The 19155-nt window shown below is 39.5% G+C and overlaps 2 protein-coding genes across 4 annotated transcripts; both read right to left on the reverse strand.

Moving 5' to 3' along the window:
* Nucleotides 1–552: 552 nt before the first annotated feature.
* On the reverse strand, nt 553–5835 carry LOC141904596 (zinc finger protein Noc-like). Its single transcript, XM_074793209.1, has 2 exons — nt 5588–5835; nt 553–2389 (listed from the first exon to the last, which is right to left on the reverse strand). The coding sequence occupies exons 1-2, from the start codon at nt 5651–5653 to the stop codon at nt 977–979; spliced, it is 1479 nt and encodes a 492-aa protein (XP_074649310.1). The 5' UTR covers nt 5654–5835; the 3' UTR covers nt 553–976.
* A 5870-nt stretch (nt 5836–11705) lies between these two features.
* Nucleotides 11706–18568, reverse strand: LOC141903745 (erlin-1-like). 3 transcript variants are annotated; one of them, XM_074792020.1, is made up of 12 exons: nt 18496–18568; nt 17782–17903; nt 17603–17683; nt 17293–17339; nt 15873–15934; nt 15513–15638; nt 14395–14527; nt 14173–14264; nt 13994–14083; nt 13831–13910; nt 13617–13742; nt 11706–13065 (listed from the first exon to the last, which is right to left on the reverse strand). In XM_074792020.1, exons 2-12 carry the CDS (start codon nt 17890–17892, stop codon nt 13033–13035), a joined length of 981 nt encoding a protein of 326 aa, XP_074648121.1. In that variant the 5' UTR covers nt 17893–17903; nt 18496–18568; the 3' UTR covers nt 11706–13032. The 3 variants fall into 3 exon arrangements, with proteins under 3 accessions (XP_074648121.1, XP_074648122.1, XP_074648123.1); XM_074792021.1 differs by lacking the exon at nt 15873–15934 and adding an exon at nt 16871–16932; XM_074792022.1 differs by having other exon boundaries at nt 18527–18558.
* Nucleotides 18569–19155: the final 587 nt, after the last annotated feature.

Consider the following 19155-nt stretch of genomic DNA (forward strand, 5'->3'; position numbering starts at 1 on the left):
CGAGTGCAATTTATCATACTGGGAAAAATCCGGCGCACAAGAGGCTCGTAAATTGTGTCCTGTTTTTTTCTATCATCTATAACAGCAGATGTTAAACACATTTCCCTATATTTATGCCAGCAGTCAAACAACGATAAGGTATAAATCATTGGGAACATTTCTAGGTCTAGTGTCATCCTCCGAGATTATCCAATGCTATCCTCAGTTTTCTCGTTGTCAGTCCATGGATACAATACCCTTTGCTTCACATCGTTCGTTTTATCTTGGCCTTTTTAGTCATCTACCATAATCCTCATATTCAATGGTTTCTCATAGAAAACTCAGCCATGGAAGTCAACAAACCAAAAACACAATATAAAACTGTAGTTTCTATACTTTCTTTTTATTTAATTGGACTTTGGGTGAAAAATCTAGATTTATATACTCATATCATACACATCAAGTTCACAACGAGCCCCTATTAATCACAGTCTTTTTCAAATATTTAAAAGTGACATTTAAATATCAGAGATATATATATATATATATATATATATATATATATATATATATATATATATATATATCGTCATTTATAATAATAAATCTTTTATCAATTTGTACATATCATAATATCGAACACTATTTACAATAATGAAAATCAAATATATAATGTTTCATAATAGCACGAAATAGCGACAGTAGAACCTCTCGTCGGACCTATATTCCTGGATAATACATCAATTTCAAAGTTGTCATAATTATTATTAGAACAAAATAAGCAAGGAAAAAGATGATAACGAGAATAATTAGAATCAAAATGAAACGGATTTTTACAGAAATGTACGAGCATACATGTACGTTTTTTTTTCAAATACAACATTCTGTGATCGGGTGCGGCAAATAGACAAAATAATCTAACCACTGCTTCGGTGAAATTGCGTGACAATGGTTTCATAGTTTGTTAAAAATGATTTGTAAAATTGTTTGTTCAAGTTCATGGCACAGCGGCAGGTCCGAGCCTGGATCCGTAAAGCGAATACGGCGAATAATAAGCACCAACGCCCATCGGTAAAGTGGGAGCTCCTGGCGCACCAGTTAATGAAGCCAGTCCTGATTTGTACGGATGATAACGACTAGCAGAAAGAGCGCTGCTGAGCGGGCTCAGACTGGTCGGATATCGATGCAAGGCGCTCGGACTGATCGAACCCGCGGCTGAACTGAAATGCGGGTAAGTTCCGAGTGAACTGATCGCCGATGGTAAACTATACGACGGTAGCACGCTGGATAACGAAGTGACACACCCTTCACTCGATGTATGCGTGCGCAGATGGTGCAATAAGTCTTCGGACGTGGTAAAACGTTTACCGCAATGTTCCGTACCGGACATCCAGTTACAGACGTACGGTAGTCCGGGTCCGTGATGTGCAGGTGATGGTATCACACTATGTGGATAAATAGAACAACCGAGAGAGTTTAATCCTGTCGCTGATAGCGTAGATCCGGGTAGTGGTAAAATAGGCATACCCGGTGCACTTCCGGGCATTTTATCATGAGTGCACTGTGTGCATCCAGCACCACAAGTCGTAGAAAGTTGCGCACTGCGCATTGTCAGTTGGCAGTTTGTACAATATGGGTCCCTACAAATTGGCACCAAAGTCGTAGCACCAGTGGCAGTTTTTACTTGAGCATATGCGACGTACGGCGAAACCCCAGCATTGAGACCCGGCAACTCGCCCGGTTTCAACATATTTAGTCCGGCGTGGGCGGCCAATGCCGATGCATAGGCACTTTGCATACTAGCATCGAGGGATAGAGGATGTCCGAGTAGATGTGGATCGGTCATATAGCTACCTAGACTCGATATTGACGATGTACTTGAAGATGTAGAAACCGGTGTTGGTTTTAATGTAGCGCCTGGTAACGGCTGGTGTTGACTAGTAGTAGGTGGTAGCCCTGATTTGGGTAGATTCGCGGTGGCAGATTCGTTATGTTTGACCTCCAGGACGACGTTTCCGCAACTCAGGCTGATGTGACTGTTGCTTTGAGCGCCTGCGGACGGAGCTATAGTGCTGTTACTACTACTGACTGAACCGGAAGCTGACGTAACCGGATCTGACGACAGTGGCGATCCACGGGATGTCAGTGGACTAGACCGTTTATCTGATGACGTCACTGATACCAATGGCGGCGGTACATCTTTAGTCGGCGTTTTTCTGGATTTCTCGTCTTTCTTCTCGGCCGATGAGATTCGTTTGTTGTCAACATCGTGACCGCCAGATTTCGGCGAAGATTGGCGCCCGTCTTTCTTATCGATGGGTGGTATGATCGGTTTCGGCGGAGATGTGTCTTTCCCGATGTTGCTGCACGTCTGAGCGAGCAAAGCCAACGGACTCTTCTTTGCGTCGAGCTGAAAAATACAATAAGACAAGTACGATAAATATGATGAATATTTGTGTGATTAGTTAGAAAACGAGTTTCCATGACGCCCGCAGATGTTTCGTATCGAAGTATGAATGCGATGTTTTTGTTTCGCATGTTTTAAAACTTGATGATGAGGGATCGTAGTCGGAGAGATCGTTGCAGCTCGTAGCGAGCGTGTCGGCTGCGGCGGTATCGATCAAATGCGGGAGCCATCGGGTACAATACCATCAACGTGAAATAATGATGGACATAAAAACGACGCATCGTAAATAAACGAAGCGGGCGGCGGCACAAATCAAACGATTTCAACACACATTAACCGTCTGACCGTTGTGTATATTGTAAAACGAATAGATATTAAAATTGTTCGAGCATGCGTACGAATGCTTTTACGGATGAGGATTTAGCAATAATGAACTAATCGTAATTTTTAAAGGCCATAAACAACAACAGCAAACGAACTCGCACACCCGCATGTTGTTTCACCGGCGCCGCAGAAAACGCGCACACGTATATCGTTATTTCGTTACACTCTTCAATAAACAACCCCCATAAAATTCACGCCGAGCGGAGATCTTAAGCTTTTAATGTCAGCCTATTAATAATCAAAATGACATTTTGCGTCAATTTGCCGATAGAATATTTTTCGTCGACGCTTCGATCGTATAAAACATCGCCGACAATAGCAGCTAAAATGTCCCATGTTATTTCTGTTACAATTTGCGAGAGCGCGCTCTACAGCGCTATAAAATAAAACTAACGACTTTAATTCGCATGCTACACGCCAATTTCGAGTAAAATATCGCTCGAAATTCGCTATTAACCTGTCAGTGCTTTAACCCGGCATAAATCAACTTTATTGTAACGCGTTGTTATAAATCAAAAACGCTTTGGGATATTCGTTCATTAGCGTCACTCGACTAGCAAATCCGGACCGAAAAATATGATGAATTTTATGCAGCTTAAATCAACGACAGAACCTCATAAATCCTAAGCCTATGTTTCGGGATAATATGTATAAATACGGATTTGCATAGATCGGTAGTAGGGATTTATGTTACGAAAAATTTTCAAATGGCAAAACAACTATTGTACCACTGCTGATTTTTATGTAAAATACATGATTTTATTTCTATTTTCAAAAATACGAATCATTTCCATGTAAAGTGTTCAACTTTTTTCCTCAACATGTCGACGATGTCGGTTTTATGTATGAACGATGATGTTTGGGTTAAATATACAATACATCACGTCACAGTTTTTATCTAGGCAGTAATTTAAATTTTATAGCTATCAGGCCAATGTGTCATTGATACGAGCGAAAATAAAAACCATCTAATGGCGCATAAATAACCGACTGACATCGGGAAGTGAATTTTCCCAGAGTCGACTACTAGTTGAAAGATACAGTTTTACTTCCCACCAGATTTATGGCCCTCGTAAACGTCTCCACATTGAACGCGTTGGCGATCGCGCGGCAAAGAACCGCCTATGCGTAACCGAATATTTTATGTCCAAAAAATCAATCGGCAGTCGACATCAAAGAAACACCGCCGCCGACGGTCAGATATTTCAAGTGGCCCCTTCATCGTAAAATGGCGTTATCGGAAATGAGACCGCCGCATTTCAGCGAACGGCTCAGTCACAGATTTTAGTGCCGTCAATGATCAGTCATCAGTAAACATAAAGCCAAAATGAAAGCCACGCAACGCGGAAAACTGCGTTCCGGGAAATGATATATTCACACAAAAAATTTCAGCAATATTTTTCATAAATGGGTTTTCCGTGAATATATTGTATCTATTTTGTCGTATCGAAAAATTTCCCCACATGAAGTGCGTTTCACAACTACACAATCTATTATGGAGCGTGGGTTTTTTGTCTTGAAGGGAAATTGAAACCAAATTGATGAACATGATCCGATTCAAAGCTTTATATCCACATGTACTGCTGAATTAAAAGATCCCCAAACGTTTCATAGCAGACATTATCAATATGATCAATACCATAAAATCAATTATTGATTAATAGCGATCTTTCACGAACTTCATAAAACGCCAACTCAAAGCAACTCACTGAAACGGTTGCATGCGCCTCGGGGACTCGGACGACTCACTCCCCAACTACATATTAATGCCAAAACATCTAAACATCTCATTTCTTAACATTAGATATTGGTAAATGTATTCTAATCTGGAAATATATCGACGATTACAATGGTTATATCAAGACGGGTAAAGTTTTCTACAAATCTATCACTGAATTCAATAAGAGGTTGGAAAAATCAACAACTACTAAATACTTGGAAACGTTACAGAATTGTAATGAGGTAAAGAAGACGGTAGATTAAAAGCCAATATAATCGTATCATCGGTTTCTTGTATCCAGAATCGAATGTATTTGAAATTAGTGAAGCACCAAATGCGGAGGAAGTAAAAGGTAGAATAGTGCATAGCTCATAGCTTATCGGGTCTTCAATTTCCCATTTCTAGTCGGCAACTTCACTGGACATTTCGGACAATTCCCGTCGTCAAAAATGATAGATGATGTCACAACTATTGTGAAAGGCCTCGTGGTCGACAATTGAATACAGACAGATTAAGACAGGTCTTTAATTTCGACCGAAAACGGGAGTTACTTTTAAATGCAGTGTCACGAGCCATGATTGATCACTTTGAGCCGTTAAACAATTCAGGCTAGAAGAAATTGGTAGAAACTTAAGAATTGTGCAGTGAATTTAATCTACTTGAAAAGTCGGTTTGATTTTTACCGGCTATGTCGGTATAAGCAGTACTACACAGTATGGCATTCATCTTAAACTCCATAAGAGCTCTTGTCACATTGAAATAAGTTATACACTTATACTCATGATCGATTGCACGCTTTTGTCGTATTAGTCACATTTTTTCAAACAGTCGGTTTTCTATATCATATACATATACGGTGTTCAGACGGTAGTTGCTTATCTATAAGATAGAATGTCCAACTCATTACATTACAGTAGGACCCTCACCACCCTCAGTTCACCAGAGCTTTCGACGAAACCCAAGACGGATCTAACCGATCAGAATAGTGAAAAAAACCCTTATCATGATATAGAGTTTAATTAACGTGCATTGAACAAGAGATTGAATTACGTCATATTATCATAGAGTTTTAAATTACACAGCGTTTTCTAACTTACCGTAGTTGGTAATGGTTGAAGATAATCTGGATGCAGATACTGCGAAGCTGTTGAAGTCAACATCATGATAAAAGCAACCAACTAATCAATCCGAATCAAATGATGAATTTATAGATATATGATGATATCGAGTATGTGATTACAATGCACAATCCTTTCATAAAACAGCGTAAAAAGCTGCTAGAAACTGTTCATTATATGCGTGTAGTCCTGGATAAATCGCGCTGAGATACCTTCCACGCTGCAATATCTCTGTGAAATGCCGACCAAAGCGTGTGTATTCAGTTATAACCCATCCATAACACTCAATGAACAACTCGAAAGATGAAAGAAACCGACCGCCGACCAATCAGCGCTGTTCTATTGGCATGAGATTGGCAGGAGGGCGCTACGAACTGTCAGTAAGCGAAGATAAATGGCCACATGACCTATACGCGGCAACTTCGGTGGAGTAATGAGCTTGGCTGTAAGCCAGCCGTCATGTTGGCAGAAAGCTATCAATCACGATGATGGCCGACCTGTCAATCAACAGTGAATTACAACCATCATTGTCAGCTTTGTGCGTGATATAAAGGAGCAAACACGTTGAAAAGATAAATACTAATAGCGCAAAATAAACGTAATTTATGACAGAACAAAAGCTCGTCGCACGTATAAAAGGACGTGGAAAAACTCGAATAAAACGCTCTACGCCAGACTTTAATGACCGCAATACTAGGAGCTAATCCTCCTGCCCAGTAGGTGCACTGCTAGTTAGTATTAGCGTAATGGTTGAACCGGTTCACATCAAAGGAACAAGTGCTCTTATCGCCTGTGAGCAAGCTCTGGGTGTTTAGAAAGCAGATTGAACTTGGCAATGTTTAAAACATTGACAGGCCTGTGTTGACAGCTCGGACAAGCGGTCGGTTACTTCAAAAACCCCACTCAAGATTCCTATCTCAACCAATAAACATAGGATGGAACTTGATCCTGGAGAAAGCCGTCGATCGCACCATGCCTTCTGGGCCTCAGATTGGAACCCCTCCGATTTAAGTAATGATTGACAGTTCACCCCGCGTAGTCTAGCTTCAGGGCTTACAGAATACTGGATTTTCTGTTCTTTGAGTGTTGTTCTCGAGATGAATACCTAAAAGCTGTTTCGAAAATGATTTTTGTATAATTCTCGAGCTTGAAAAATGAATACTGTGCAGCCGTTGAATAGCTCGAAATTTAGTTTCGCGGTTATGGCCAAAATTTTTCCAAACTCGTAAACATCGATGGCACCAACCCGTAGACAGCATTATCTACCCGCGAATAGGCATCATGTGAGACAATTTTAGAATATTCCGGATCTTCAAAAGTGCGCATGTCAACAAAGCTTTAGAGAATTCCAGAATTTTGCACCCTGATAACCCGCGGGCCCACGAATGTTGCAATGATTTCCATACGTTTATTATAAGTGCACACGGTCGTAAATTGTCTTTATTACGCTAGATTTGGGAACGATCACAGGCTTATAAAATCGTTTGAACTTCGCACGATGAAAGGCGAAATATGGAGCTCCGATTACTGGTCGAGACCGAGAGATTGTTGAAGTAACGAACTGACGCATATGCTTATAGTATAAACCGTACCAGTTTCCTTTGAAGTTGAAAGCGCAGCCGCTGCAGTTTATGAGATGGGTTCCCCGAGTGACGGGCATCTGGTTCCTATCCGAATATCAACACACTGACAAGACGGAATGATGGATTGCTCTTTACAATGGTAAACAGCCTTGCAGCAACACCATGCTCAGTATGATGTGTATATACTAATATCATCATTACAGTTCTTTATATTCTTCAACAGATTCCTCGTTACATAATAATTAGACAGGGTCGGACGCCTGGCCCAACAACCCGTTCGAAAGAGATCGTGTATATACAGTATACAGGAGCCATTGTAAAATCTTGACTAAAATCAACTCATTCTAAAGCTTTTTATCTGATACATTTTTAAAAAGATATCATTTAGATAATACATTTTCCTTGCATTGCGTAAATCACCGTTTGTATTTTCAACTGTCTTGTTTTTTAAACTCCGTCCAAAATTGAAAATAATGTCAATCGATTCATTTTCGTACTAGCATGTTCATTTTAGAAACTATATTCGTATACGCATTTAGGTTGGAATTTTTCACGGTTTTTACGAGTGGCTGTAAAAACCAGACGAGGCGCCACGAAGAGCCCCATACAATCGAGTGGTGTCTTCTCCTGCGGGCGTTAGTCGTGACCTGCTGAGAGGTAAAGTCATTAAGGGACCAAATAAACTGCCGTAATCACCCGTGGACGACAATTGGAGAAACTACACACAAAAACCATCGGCACCTTTTAATGTTTAATTGAACAGAAAGTGGTGTGGCTGTAGGCAAAGGTCCTCGGAGGGTGCCAAACAACGTGAAAAAGCCAGCTTGATGGCACGTCCTCGAGGGACAGGTGATGATTTGTCAACATAGCTATTTCCTTCTTGAAATTCGTCACATTTTTAGTCCTAATTGGTTTTCAACATCACAATACAACTATTCTTATTTAAGCTATTGTTTCCATGTGCGAACATTGTTTCCTAGTCAGAACTGGAAATTCCTAGTCTTCCGCTTCTCATGGACCCGTACACCAAGTATAGGGGGTCTATTCAGCGTGCTAGAGAGGATTTTATAATCATGAACTGGTGGTACTAACGTGTAGAAAACTATTCCCATATTTCTATTTACGTAGTTTACAATGTATAATGTACCCGGTCATTTTCATTAATCTAATTTTCATTAATTAATCACGAGATATACAAAACTGTCACCATTTTTGTCGTGACTTTTGATATCCCTATTGTTGATGATATCCGGAATGTATGTAACGTATTGAAATTGTCTGTTTTATTTGTATCAATCCCAAGCCACATTCATGAACTCGGATATGCGGGCTTCGTTTTTCCCCGGCCTCAGACAATTCAGACCATGGATTCATTCCGGAAAACTGTTTTTCTACTTTATTGTTTCGAACAGATCATGGTTTTTATCGGCGCAACTTTTGTAATGGTAGTTTTATGTTCGAATTATGTACTATTTGATATTATAAGTGTTTTATTTAGAAGCGCGTTCATTATGCATCCTGGTTGCAATAAAACATCAAAGGCAGGATATAAACTTTACAACCTACCGCGATAACATCGCCGCCAAATGTTATCACCAGCTTAAAATGTCACGAAAATTATACACATTTTATCTACAGTCTGATTGTATCATAATGGCCCAAGCGAATGCGCGCCGGATTTCATGTTTCATATTTACGCTATCATATCGGGCCGTTCGGTTTTGTTCGCGTTCGTCTAATTTGTCAAATCAATGACATGAATTCTCTCTTCAAAACAAATTTGACGTGTAGTAGATATACTATGTATATATTACATTGATATCGAGTTATTTGATTTGATTGCGCGAAACATGCCGACAAAGGCCGTATTTTAGATTTGGCGTCTTGCAGATAGGCATTCGATTGTTGCGCGGGTCGCAAGGGTCAACAGCGTTGCCTCAAATGCTAACAAAATCAACTTGAAGGGCACCAAACACAAGAAAGGGCCGGTGAGATCATACCGCTTTTGTGATAAGTTGATAAATGTTTGTATCAGCTGAAAGTCATAAATCATGTCAGCCATTTATCATAACTAATACATCGTTATGAAGTTCCGTTGCCATGCAAGTGGTAAATTATAGGGTCCCGGAAGGTCATCGTCTGTTTGACAACACCAGGATGACGATGAGTGTTTTAGGCGGTGAAAATGACCTCTGTTTCGATCTGTGGTGATTGATTTCGTCACTAAATTCTCGTTAACGTCCAGTATTAGCCACAGATCAATTAAGCGTAGGACATGCGTATCCTGGTCATTCGACCATATCTCCATCGGATTGGGGTTTTTCCAATCGGAAAAAGATTATCTGACCTTCGAACAGGTGAATTGTGGCCAGACAATCAGGATATGAAGTATGCAGCACTGGGCGGACAGCACAAAAGCTGCCCCGCCAAACGAGACACACTTAGGGAGAAATTCACTTTGATGTTACCACCAACTGAGCGTGGAGAAAACCTGTCAATCAAACTCGTAAACGATCGTTTCTGTGAAGTGTCGGCGCAAACAAACCGCTCGACTGACATTGCCCGCCTCTTATGTTCAACACAGAGGGAGACCCGTCAAATCCACTGACATCCGTGTACAGACGCGCCGAGATCAAAGAAACCTAGTGAGCTGTCAGTCAGAGCCACGCTGAGAGCTGAGAATGATTGATAGCCGGTGCGGTTAATGGTCTGACAAGCTTTACGAGATAAAGAGAGAACACGCTAATCAATACACACGGAATCAAATACGACATGTTCAACCAGACCGATGTTATTACCTAGGTAATCAAACCTGAGCCCGCTGAGGCTCGGCAAAATGGTCAAGATTACGCCTAGACCTGTAGAGCGATGAGCATCTTATATATCTAAGGCATCTTAGGCGCCCTACAAGCAATGAACGCTCGCGGAGGCGCCCTAAACTCCTTCCAGTTTCTAATCAAAACCACCCGCGCTTGAATAACCAACGTGGTTCGGAAAGAGGTGTTGGTTGAATCTTGGAGCTTGGAGTAATCAGACTGAATACTCCAAGCTTGGAGTCAAATGATTACTCCAAGTAAGGATCTATGAGGTTTGAGTGTTTGCTTGTAGAATGAATTTGATTATACAAAATGTTGACTGAGGGACACTTCGGATACTAAAACCAAGGGACCCAAAATATCGATGAATTAGGATTAGGATTAGGATTTTATTTTATACACTCCAACCATGTCTATGGTACATGGAGGGAGACTTATATAAAGTATACAATTAACAGAAAATATAAACTTGTCTTTTGAACGTGGCTCATTCGAGGCGCCGAGTATTGGGTATTGCCTAGTACGTGATGGGTGACTTTTGAAACCGATATACGTACGTATGCCGTTACGAGATGTGACATAATCACCAAGTGATTAAAGCCGTTAGAAATAGCCGACGATGTTTGAATATCAAGATTTACGTAGGGTTTGATTGACGTATCGCAGATTTGTCAACAGAAAGATTAGTACGGGGCTTTTGTAGAATGTTCAGAAGAAGCACTTGAATGACCGCAATGCGAATATATGTTAGTCAATTCCTACTTCACATAGTCAACAACAGGCTGATAAAAACCAAACATATAGTGCAGATATTAGGTCGTCGTCTTTGATGTTGTATCACGTGTAAATTTATTCTCGTTTTATGTTGTACCTTTGATGTGGTATGAACGACTTAAGAGATCTATATGCGCGTAAATAGATTTACGCAATTCCGGAGCTTCATTGAATTAACGGCTGCTCAGTCAGGAATGTTTGACAAATTGTGTATGAATTTTTTCGGCATTTTATTGATGCATGTGTCAATATTTTCTTGTAATTTTCTCGATACAAAGGCAAGAACGCATGCCATCCTGGCATAATCAAGCTGATGTCATCGGATTCGAATCTACGATGAGAACAGCAGCGGCGAAAAAAACGGTTGTATTTGGCGCCAATTGGAAGTTCCCTCAAGCAACGGAAGATGTCGACACCGTCAAATATAATAGAGTAAGCTTACACCATTAATTTTTAACGTTGTATCAAGAAACCCTGTGTAGTATGGCATTCGTTGTAAAACCTTTTGTGGTCTAGAGTTCCGAATTCTTACGAATTTCTGGCTTTTTATTTCCGTCAAGCTAGAGTCACATCTACGAGCGCTCCTGTGGCATGTAGGACGTTGTAAGATTAGTGTTTTTTTTGGTCCCGAATTCTCAATACCCAGTATGTATCAACTTAGTCTCAAAATTATTGGCTCACGCGCGTGGTCTGAACCGTTCTTTCTATCCGGAGGGCGGTTTCCTATCGCGATCAGGTGACTTCAATCGCCCTCTATCGTTAAGTTTCGAAGAAAACTGTGATCATCCGCTTGGTGGCGTTACTGTCCGGCATTAATACAAGGACAAGCCAATGAATACCATTGTTTTACACCCGGCCCGCCCTACCTACGTCCGCAGTACGAGCTAGATTTAATTTTGAGCCCAAATTGTTTTATTGAAACGCGAGATTTAATTCCATTCGAAACATAAATACCATCAAGAATATCAAACTGTACAATGAAGATTTCCAAGAAATATTAGTTGTTTCAAAATTCATATAAACATCTTTATTGACATGTTTAATATAGGCACAGTTTACAATAATGTACAAAACCCAACGAAAATTTGAAACCCGAAATAGAAAATAGTTTTAATAAGTGGCAGGGTCGAAAGGGAAGATGTGCAGAGCTAAAGGATAAGAATACTCATGAAGCATAAAATAAAGCATGTAATCATCAGACAAGTATGACCTATTTGAGAGTACCGGTAGTTCCTGTTCTCTTTAAAAACTAAACAACCCCCGGAAATATCAAAATACTCTCAAAATCAGAATAATTTATAGTTCAATAATCTAATTTCTGTTGACAGCTACTACAATTAAAGAGAGGATATCAGGTAGTCTGGTCTAGTCTGGTCTGAGGCTTCGCAAGTTAGTGAAAAAAAACTGTATGGTCTTTTTTGAATGGATCGCAAACGGGAATACAAAATTCGGATGGACGTAAAGGTGGGAAAAATGGGAGTTTATCTCGGACAGTTAGAAAATGTATATACACATGCATTACATTCGAGAATTAGCACTGGCACCATCAGTCAGTGAAGGCACTTCAAATCAGCCACCATCAACATATGACACATGCACATCAGTTACAATCTATGTAATCTAAATGGTAAACACAGTATATATATATATACAACATAGTCAGTTAATTAACTCATTGCATAATTCATTAGTATGAAAATACCCTTTCTGTTGAAACTACATGTACCTATTTAGCCATGTAAAATAATGTTCGTACGTATTACACTGCTATTATTCTAAACGTACATCCACTTAAATACCCACATTGTCATGAAATCGAACATTAAGGAAACATTAAAGAATCTATCAAATGTGATAGGATTAAAACCACATGCAGTTGACATTAGTCTAAGTGGTAGAGTGTAGAATTCGACAAATGATATGTTTTTTTCTATGATGGAACGTCATGGTGTTATAATAAACAAAATACATCGAGAAAATAAAACTAGTGAAAAATATCAATGAATTTGCATTGAATGTGTATGTATACCATGTATGTGCAGTGAGTTATATCAGAGTTACGGGCACCGCGTGTCTACACACCCCCTGCTCTCTTAGCTAACCAGCTAGCTCAAGTGACAAATATCTTCAGAATGTTTGAAAACAAAAGTTTAATTTGAAATGAAATTGCAATGCATGATATTTTTACTTTCTTTTAGATTAAAACGTCTGGAACGTGATGGATTTGATAATCATATCTAGCAACATTTTGTTATGTTTTCTTGTTGTCTTTGTGCAATTTACCCTGAAAATAGAGAACAATAATCATCAACATTCAATACTCAAGACTTTGTTGAGATTTAACTTTGAATCAGAGTGTAAGCGTCTAAGACTTTGGGAGCGTTCATAAATTACGTATCTCCATTGGGGGGAGGGGTTGTTACTGAATTTTGGTACAAAGTGGTACATGGGGGAGGGGGGTCAGCAAAAAAGGTACGTACTTTGAGGGAGGGGGGTATCAATCAATCTTGGTACGTACTTTATGTACCAAACTCAAATGAAAATAGCCGTTGGTGTTTTATCGGCTTTTAGTACCGGGTATATAAAATCAATAAACAAAAATACTTGCTTAATTCTTTTGTGACATCATAAATGAAATCAGGTATTTATATTTTTTTTTATTTGTGTTCTTTGCATCGATATAATTGGGGGGGGGGGGTGGTCATGGGTGCGATGGTACATACCTCAGAGGGGGGTCAGTGAATTTGGTACAAAGGTGGTACAAGGGGGAGGGGGTCAGAAAAACGGGAGATTTTGAGGTACGTAATTTGTGAACGCTCCCTTTTGAAATCTTACCGATGCAGATTGTTGCAATGTTCCATCGATGAACATATCAGGAATGTTATTACCGAAGTAGACTTTACTATTAGCAGCAATAGCTTGATATTTCAACATCTGTAGATATTCTGGGGTCAATTTTATCTGAAATTAGACATTAGTTTCATACAAACCTCGAAAATATCATTGCTGCATTGAGAATTCCCTCAGGATGGCAGCTTGCCGGAATTACCTTGTTAGACTGGGCTTCCTTTTCTGCTCTATAAAAATCTGCTTCTGTTTTCGCTTTCATCTTGGCCAATAAAGTAAGATCTGAAACATCGCAAGATTACGCAATTTATCAAACTCCTCCTTTGAAACTACTTCACTTAATCAGAGTTCATTATTTAGCATACCTTCTATTTCAGATATTTTTTTTTCTGATTCTTTCTCCATGATCTTTTGAGACCACTGAATTTTTGAGACAGCAGCATTTTTTTCAGCCTCTGAGAACAGAACATAACATAAAATTTGTTTAAACCAGCCAGCTGAAATACGGGTAGAAAATGTTAATTTCTTCAGGAATCTCAGGTACCTATAAGTGCTTTCTTTCTATCAGTTTCAGCTTCTTTTTCTATGACTTTTTGTTTTTGAATTGATATCAGTAGTTTTGTCTTTTCGCCTTCCCTATAAGTGACACACAGAACCATGTATATATACCATGTCCATCAACTAATGAAGTCATTTAATTCATTCAACATAATTACAGTCAACCCATCGGAGGGTTGACTGTACTAATGTATATTCACATACTTACATCAATTCATAGTTTTTACGAATAGTTTCTGGAATTTTAGGTTTAGTTACTCGCACAGCTTGAATCAACAACCCGGGAGCCATCATGTTTAAGTCTGCTTGTAAAGCTTTCTTTAGATTTTCATCAATTTGGTCTGAAATTGAACAAGATGCATGTAATGAAATCATAAATTAGTGAAGAATCATGATGACCCAATTTCAGTGGACTAATTAACAGCTAATTGAGTGAGAAATCAACGTTGATGTTTGATCATCTATCAATCTTTTGACTAATTACTCAATTGTTAATTAGTCATAATTGATGAGTCTTCTCTGCGATGTCGCTCGATGTAAAATGTCACCAAACCTATATAAACCCTCGAAAAATATCGGACAATCATCAAAATTCATTTTGATTCTCAAATGAACACCAGCATGGATTACGAAACAGCCGTCAAGAGATTCTTCGAGACCGAACGTCGATTCAACGAAGCTTGTAAAACAATCGTCAACATCGATCAGAAACTGAGTCGACTCGACGTACAGTTCAAACGCCTGAAACACAGCGGTCTACGTTCCTGTTACCTGAGTCGCAAAATACAGATCTCGACCCTCGAAGGCGTGCGATACGTTTATTTCCAATACGCGAACCAGAAAGCCGAAGAAATGAACGAACTACGAAGAATCTGCGAACGCGAAGAAGAGATGATCATTGGAGCTGAATTAGAACTTATCGACGTCGAATGATGGAAGATCGTGGAAAACTATATACTATCATCGGTCCAAAAGTGTGGACCCTTAAATCTCCCAGGAAGACCTAGTCTTAAACTCATTATGCAAAATCCAACCTCATACAGTCAAACTCATATGATCTGGCACATTGTACTGTCACTTTCGCATTACTGTAAATAGTATGTTTCGTAAATGAGAAAGTTTTTAGGGCATAATTCCAAGATGGTAGGTATTTACTAAACGTAGGTTACAGGGGCAACTTCTGACCGAAGTACCAAGGGCTCCATTCCTAAACCGTCACAGTCCTACATAAGCCTTCTGGGGTATACTTTACTCATGTTATTCTGACAAATGGCATAAATCAGATAAAGAAGCAGGCACTCGCGAGAGACTATAGATTTATCTTACCGAATAGATCGATGTAGACCTCTTGTAAACTATGAATACTACAGAATTGATTCAGTTCATGATGTATCTTGTTATAAATCAGAGTTTTGTCGTAATCGGCGGTGAAATTCTTCACAATGTCATATACTGAAAAACCAAAAAAACATTCATTTAATGAAGCGATAAGAAAAAGGACTTAAAGTATCATGAAAAAGTTTAATTGAACCCAGTGAGTAGTGGAAACCATTCAAACAAAATCTGGTAGAATGTAGAGTTATGGTAGAATACACTGTTTTGAGTGTTGAATCAAGTAGCTTTAAAAGCTGGGTTTTAGCAGGGTTTCATAAATGAGGTTTTTAGTCATATCTACTATCTACAAACCAGCAGTTTCATGCAGTATGTTCACTACTTCAATACGTTCAAGGAAAATCGTCACACCACCACTGAATAGACAAAAACACAACAGCCATCTACGTATTAGGGTGCAAATAAAATATCTGTGCAATTTTTGCAGAGCACTGAACTACGTAAAAATAGGAGCCCTCGACATTTTGTAAGGATTTAAGAACATTTCTGAAAGATGCGTTCTTCAATGTTGTACTTAGAGCTTTTTGAAAGCAGAAAGTGCACATGGATACAAGATTCCGAAACGCAAAGGAGTTATAGCAATAATAACACAACTACCATAGGGAAAGGAATTGCCATTTTCCCAAATTTGGCCCCGATGCTTCCGTTTCAGAACTTGTCATATGGATATGGAAGTTAGCAAAGCAACATGTAAAACCAGCTGCATAAGGGAGCATTCATAAATTACGTACCTCCATTAGGGGGGAGGGGGGTTACTGAATTTTGGTACAAAGTGGTACATGGGGGGTGGGGGGGGGATGTGTCAGCAAAAAAGGTACGTACTTTGAGGGAGGGGGGTATTAATCAATCTTGGTACGTACTTTATGTTCCAAACTCAAATGAAAATAGCCGTTGGTGTTTTATCGGCTTTTAGTACCGGGTATAAAAAATCAATAAACAACAATACTTGCTTAATTCTTTTGTTACATCATTAATGAAATCAGGTATTTATATTTTTTTTGATTTGTGTTCTTTGCATCAATATAATTGATCATAGGTGCGATGGTACGTACCTAAGAGGGGGTCAGTGAATTTGGTACAAAGGTAGTACAAGGGGGGAGGGGGGTCAGAAAAACGGGAGATTTTGAGGTACGTAATTTGTGAACGCTCCCTAATAACGACAATTCTACGTTGGTGTATTTATTTCAGCGTACATGTCGCTGGTGTGCAGCGGGCTTAACTCAGACTAACGAACAACATGCTATAAATGAATAGAAAGGAGGCATTTTAAACGACCCCTTTCAGATACACACCACTGGCAGGACTTAATAAATTAACAACTTCAATACGATCAATGTAGATAACGACTCCTCCGCTGTTAATAGTAATAAATTAATGAAAATATCATTAAAAACTCCATGAATTCAGGATGTACAGTTAACTCTTGGTTATCCGCCGCTGATGGGACCGATATCTTGTTAGTGGATAATTGAGGCCGGTGGACAACTGGACTCAGTTCCACAGTTGGATACTGAACATGATTTTAATTGACAATGAACTACATTTTTGATAGCAGGGTTTAAGAATTTCTGTGGACAACCAAGGATGGCCGATAATCAAAGGTTGACTATTTTTGATGTTAAGATATTCAAGAAGATTTAACCTGCTTATTCATTTTTCAGAGATCTGAAGTTTTTGCTAATCGAAGTCTAAGAACGATTTTCTTTATACTCACCTTGTGCCGCAAGGCACATTTTTCACTTCGTCAGTTTGTAAGGTAGTCTGAAAATAGCAGCAAAGTAATCAAGAAATGACTGTTACACCGATATCAATCTCATTATTTCAGAGTTAATGAGCAAAACCCACAGTAGTTGATATTTTGAATTACTGTGTATCATTATCATGTTATTTTCGTTTCCCTGATGATGAAGTTTAGTCAAAAACTTCATAACTATCAGGAAAAACTGTTCAACGACTTTTTGAAAAATAAAGAAATGAATAATCAGAAATACACCGTTGGCGAGATGGAGTAAATTGATACGAACCTGCACCGAACGAAAAGTTGTTAATACTGGAAACATAATGTGGAAACCGGGACCTGTCGTCGTTCTTAGTAACGCTCCACCCTGAAAAATAATTCAGTTACTCCGCGTTAAGTTTCGTGATAAGGGGTAAGATTACTCAAAGCTGGGCTTTTCGTCATTTCACATAAAGACAATCCTACCCGATAGTAAACTCCGACATGTCCTTCTTCAATTTTATGCAAAGAGAAATTGAGAAATAAGGCGGCCAAACCAATCGCTACAGCGAGTACAGTACCTACAGCCGCCGGCATACTGAAATCATCTGAAACAATGACCACACATAATATACTATGATGACATGTTCACCAGACCAGCAGTTGTTAGTACACGCTCTACAGCCATACAGGCCAGGGGCGCGTCGCTGTTTAGGGGGTGTAGGCCTAGTAGGTTGTATGTCCAAAAAGGTAGTACTGAGATTGGAGGATCCAAGCTGCAACCCAAACTTCAACAACGTCGAACCCGTCATGCCTCTGCCTGGGCCAAATTCGGTTTTGGTATCTAGTCGACTAGTGGTCGGAACTAATAACCGAATGCGCTTGATTTTCGAACTATTTCCGGAATATAGTTCCGACTATCGGACATTCGGTTTCGTTTAGTTCGACTATAGTCGACTCACTCAGAAAACCGAAGTGAGTGTGAGTGTGGACCGTGAGTGTGGACCGCCCTGTGAGTGTGGACCGTCCGGGGCCGGTGAATCTATTGCCATTGGCTAAAACCTAACTGAATTTTATTTTTGATCGGAGATGACACAGATTTCTTTGTGCGTGGCGTCGGTTTTTTATTGTATTATTATTCGTTGACGTTGTTGAATGATGATCGCCATTAGTATAATACTAGATAAATCGTTTACAAACCTATAAAATATCAACGAAAGCTAAAAATCACTAAAGCTGACGAATTATTTAGAACGCGGAAGTCAATTCCGGACTATCTGTGGAGCCACCCGCCGCCGATTCGTATTCGATCGGGTGCATCATGATAAATAAAATACAAAGTTGACCAATACGGATAATTCCGTACGGACTCGTACGGATAATCCCGAAGGCTATTCGTACGGAACGGCGTATATTGACTTACGGACAACATAAAACTCATATTAAACTATTCGGGTCTCAGATGTTCGTACTTTGAATAAAATAATTGAATTTGGCGTTGAAAACGTTACTGTGGCAATGGACGATTCCTCACTTCCCTTCGGTACGCGAACCAGTCTCACTTAATCGCTTCCCTGTGCATAATTCGGAGTGCGGAGCAGTCCGATACTCGCTTTAGATGCCGCAATCATCTAATAAACTAATTGAGCTACTGAATCACGAATTAATGAAGCATCATTTTAATCCACCTTCTCCCAGACTCTGGCACTCATTCGAATTTGATGATATTTAAAGATGATTATGATAGCTGACTTTGAAATGTTACCGTGAGACCGAAAACCCTAAGCAAATGCCAACGATAATGGAGCCCTGGTTGTTGTAGAATATGTGTTATCATAATGCCCCAATAATTTTCCTTTC

Source organism: Tubulanus polymorphus, chromosome 4, assembly GCF_964204645.1.
Source record: "Tubulanus polymorphus chromosome 4, tnTubPoly1.2, whole genome shotgun sequence".
Taxonomy (NCBI): Eukaryota; Metazoa; Nemertea; class Palaeonemertea; order Tubulaniformes; family Tubulanidae; genus Tubulanus; species Tubulanus polymorphus.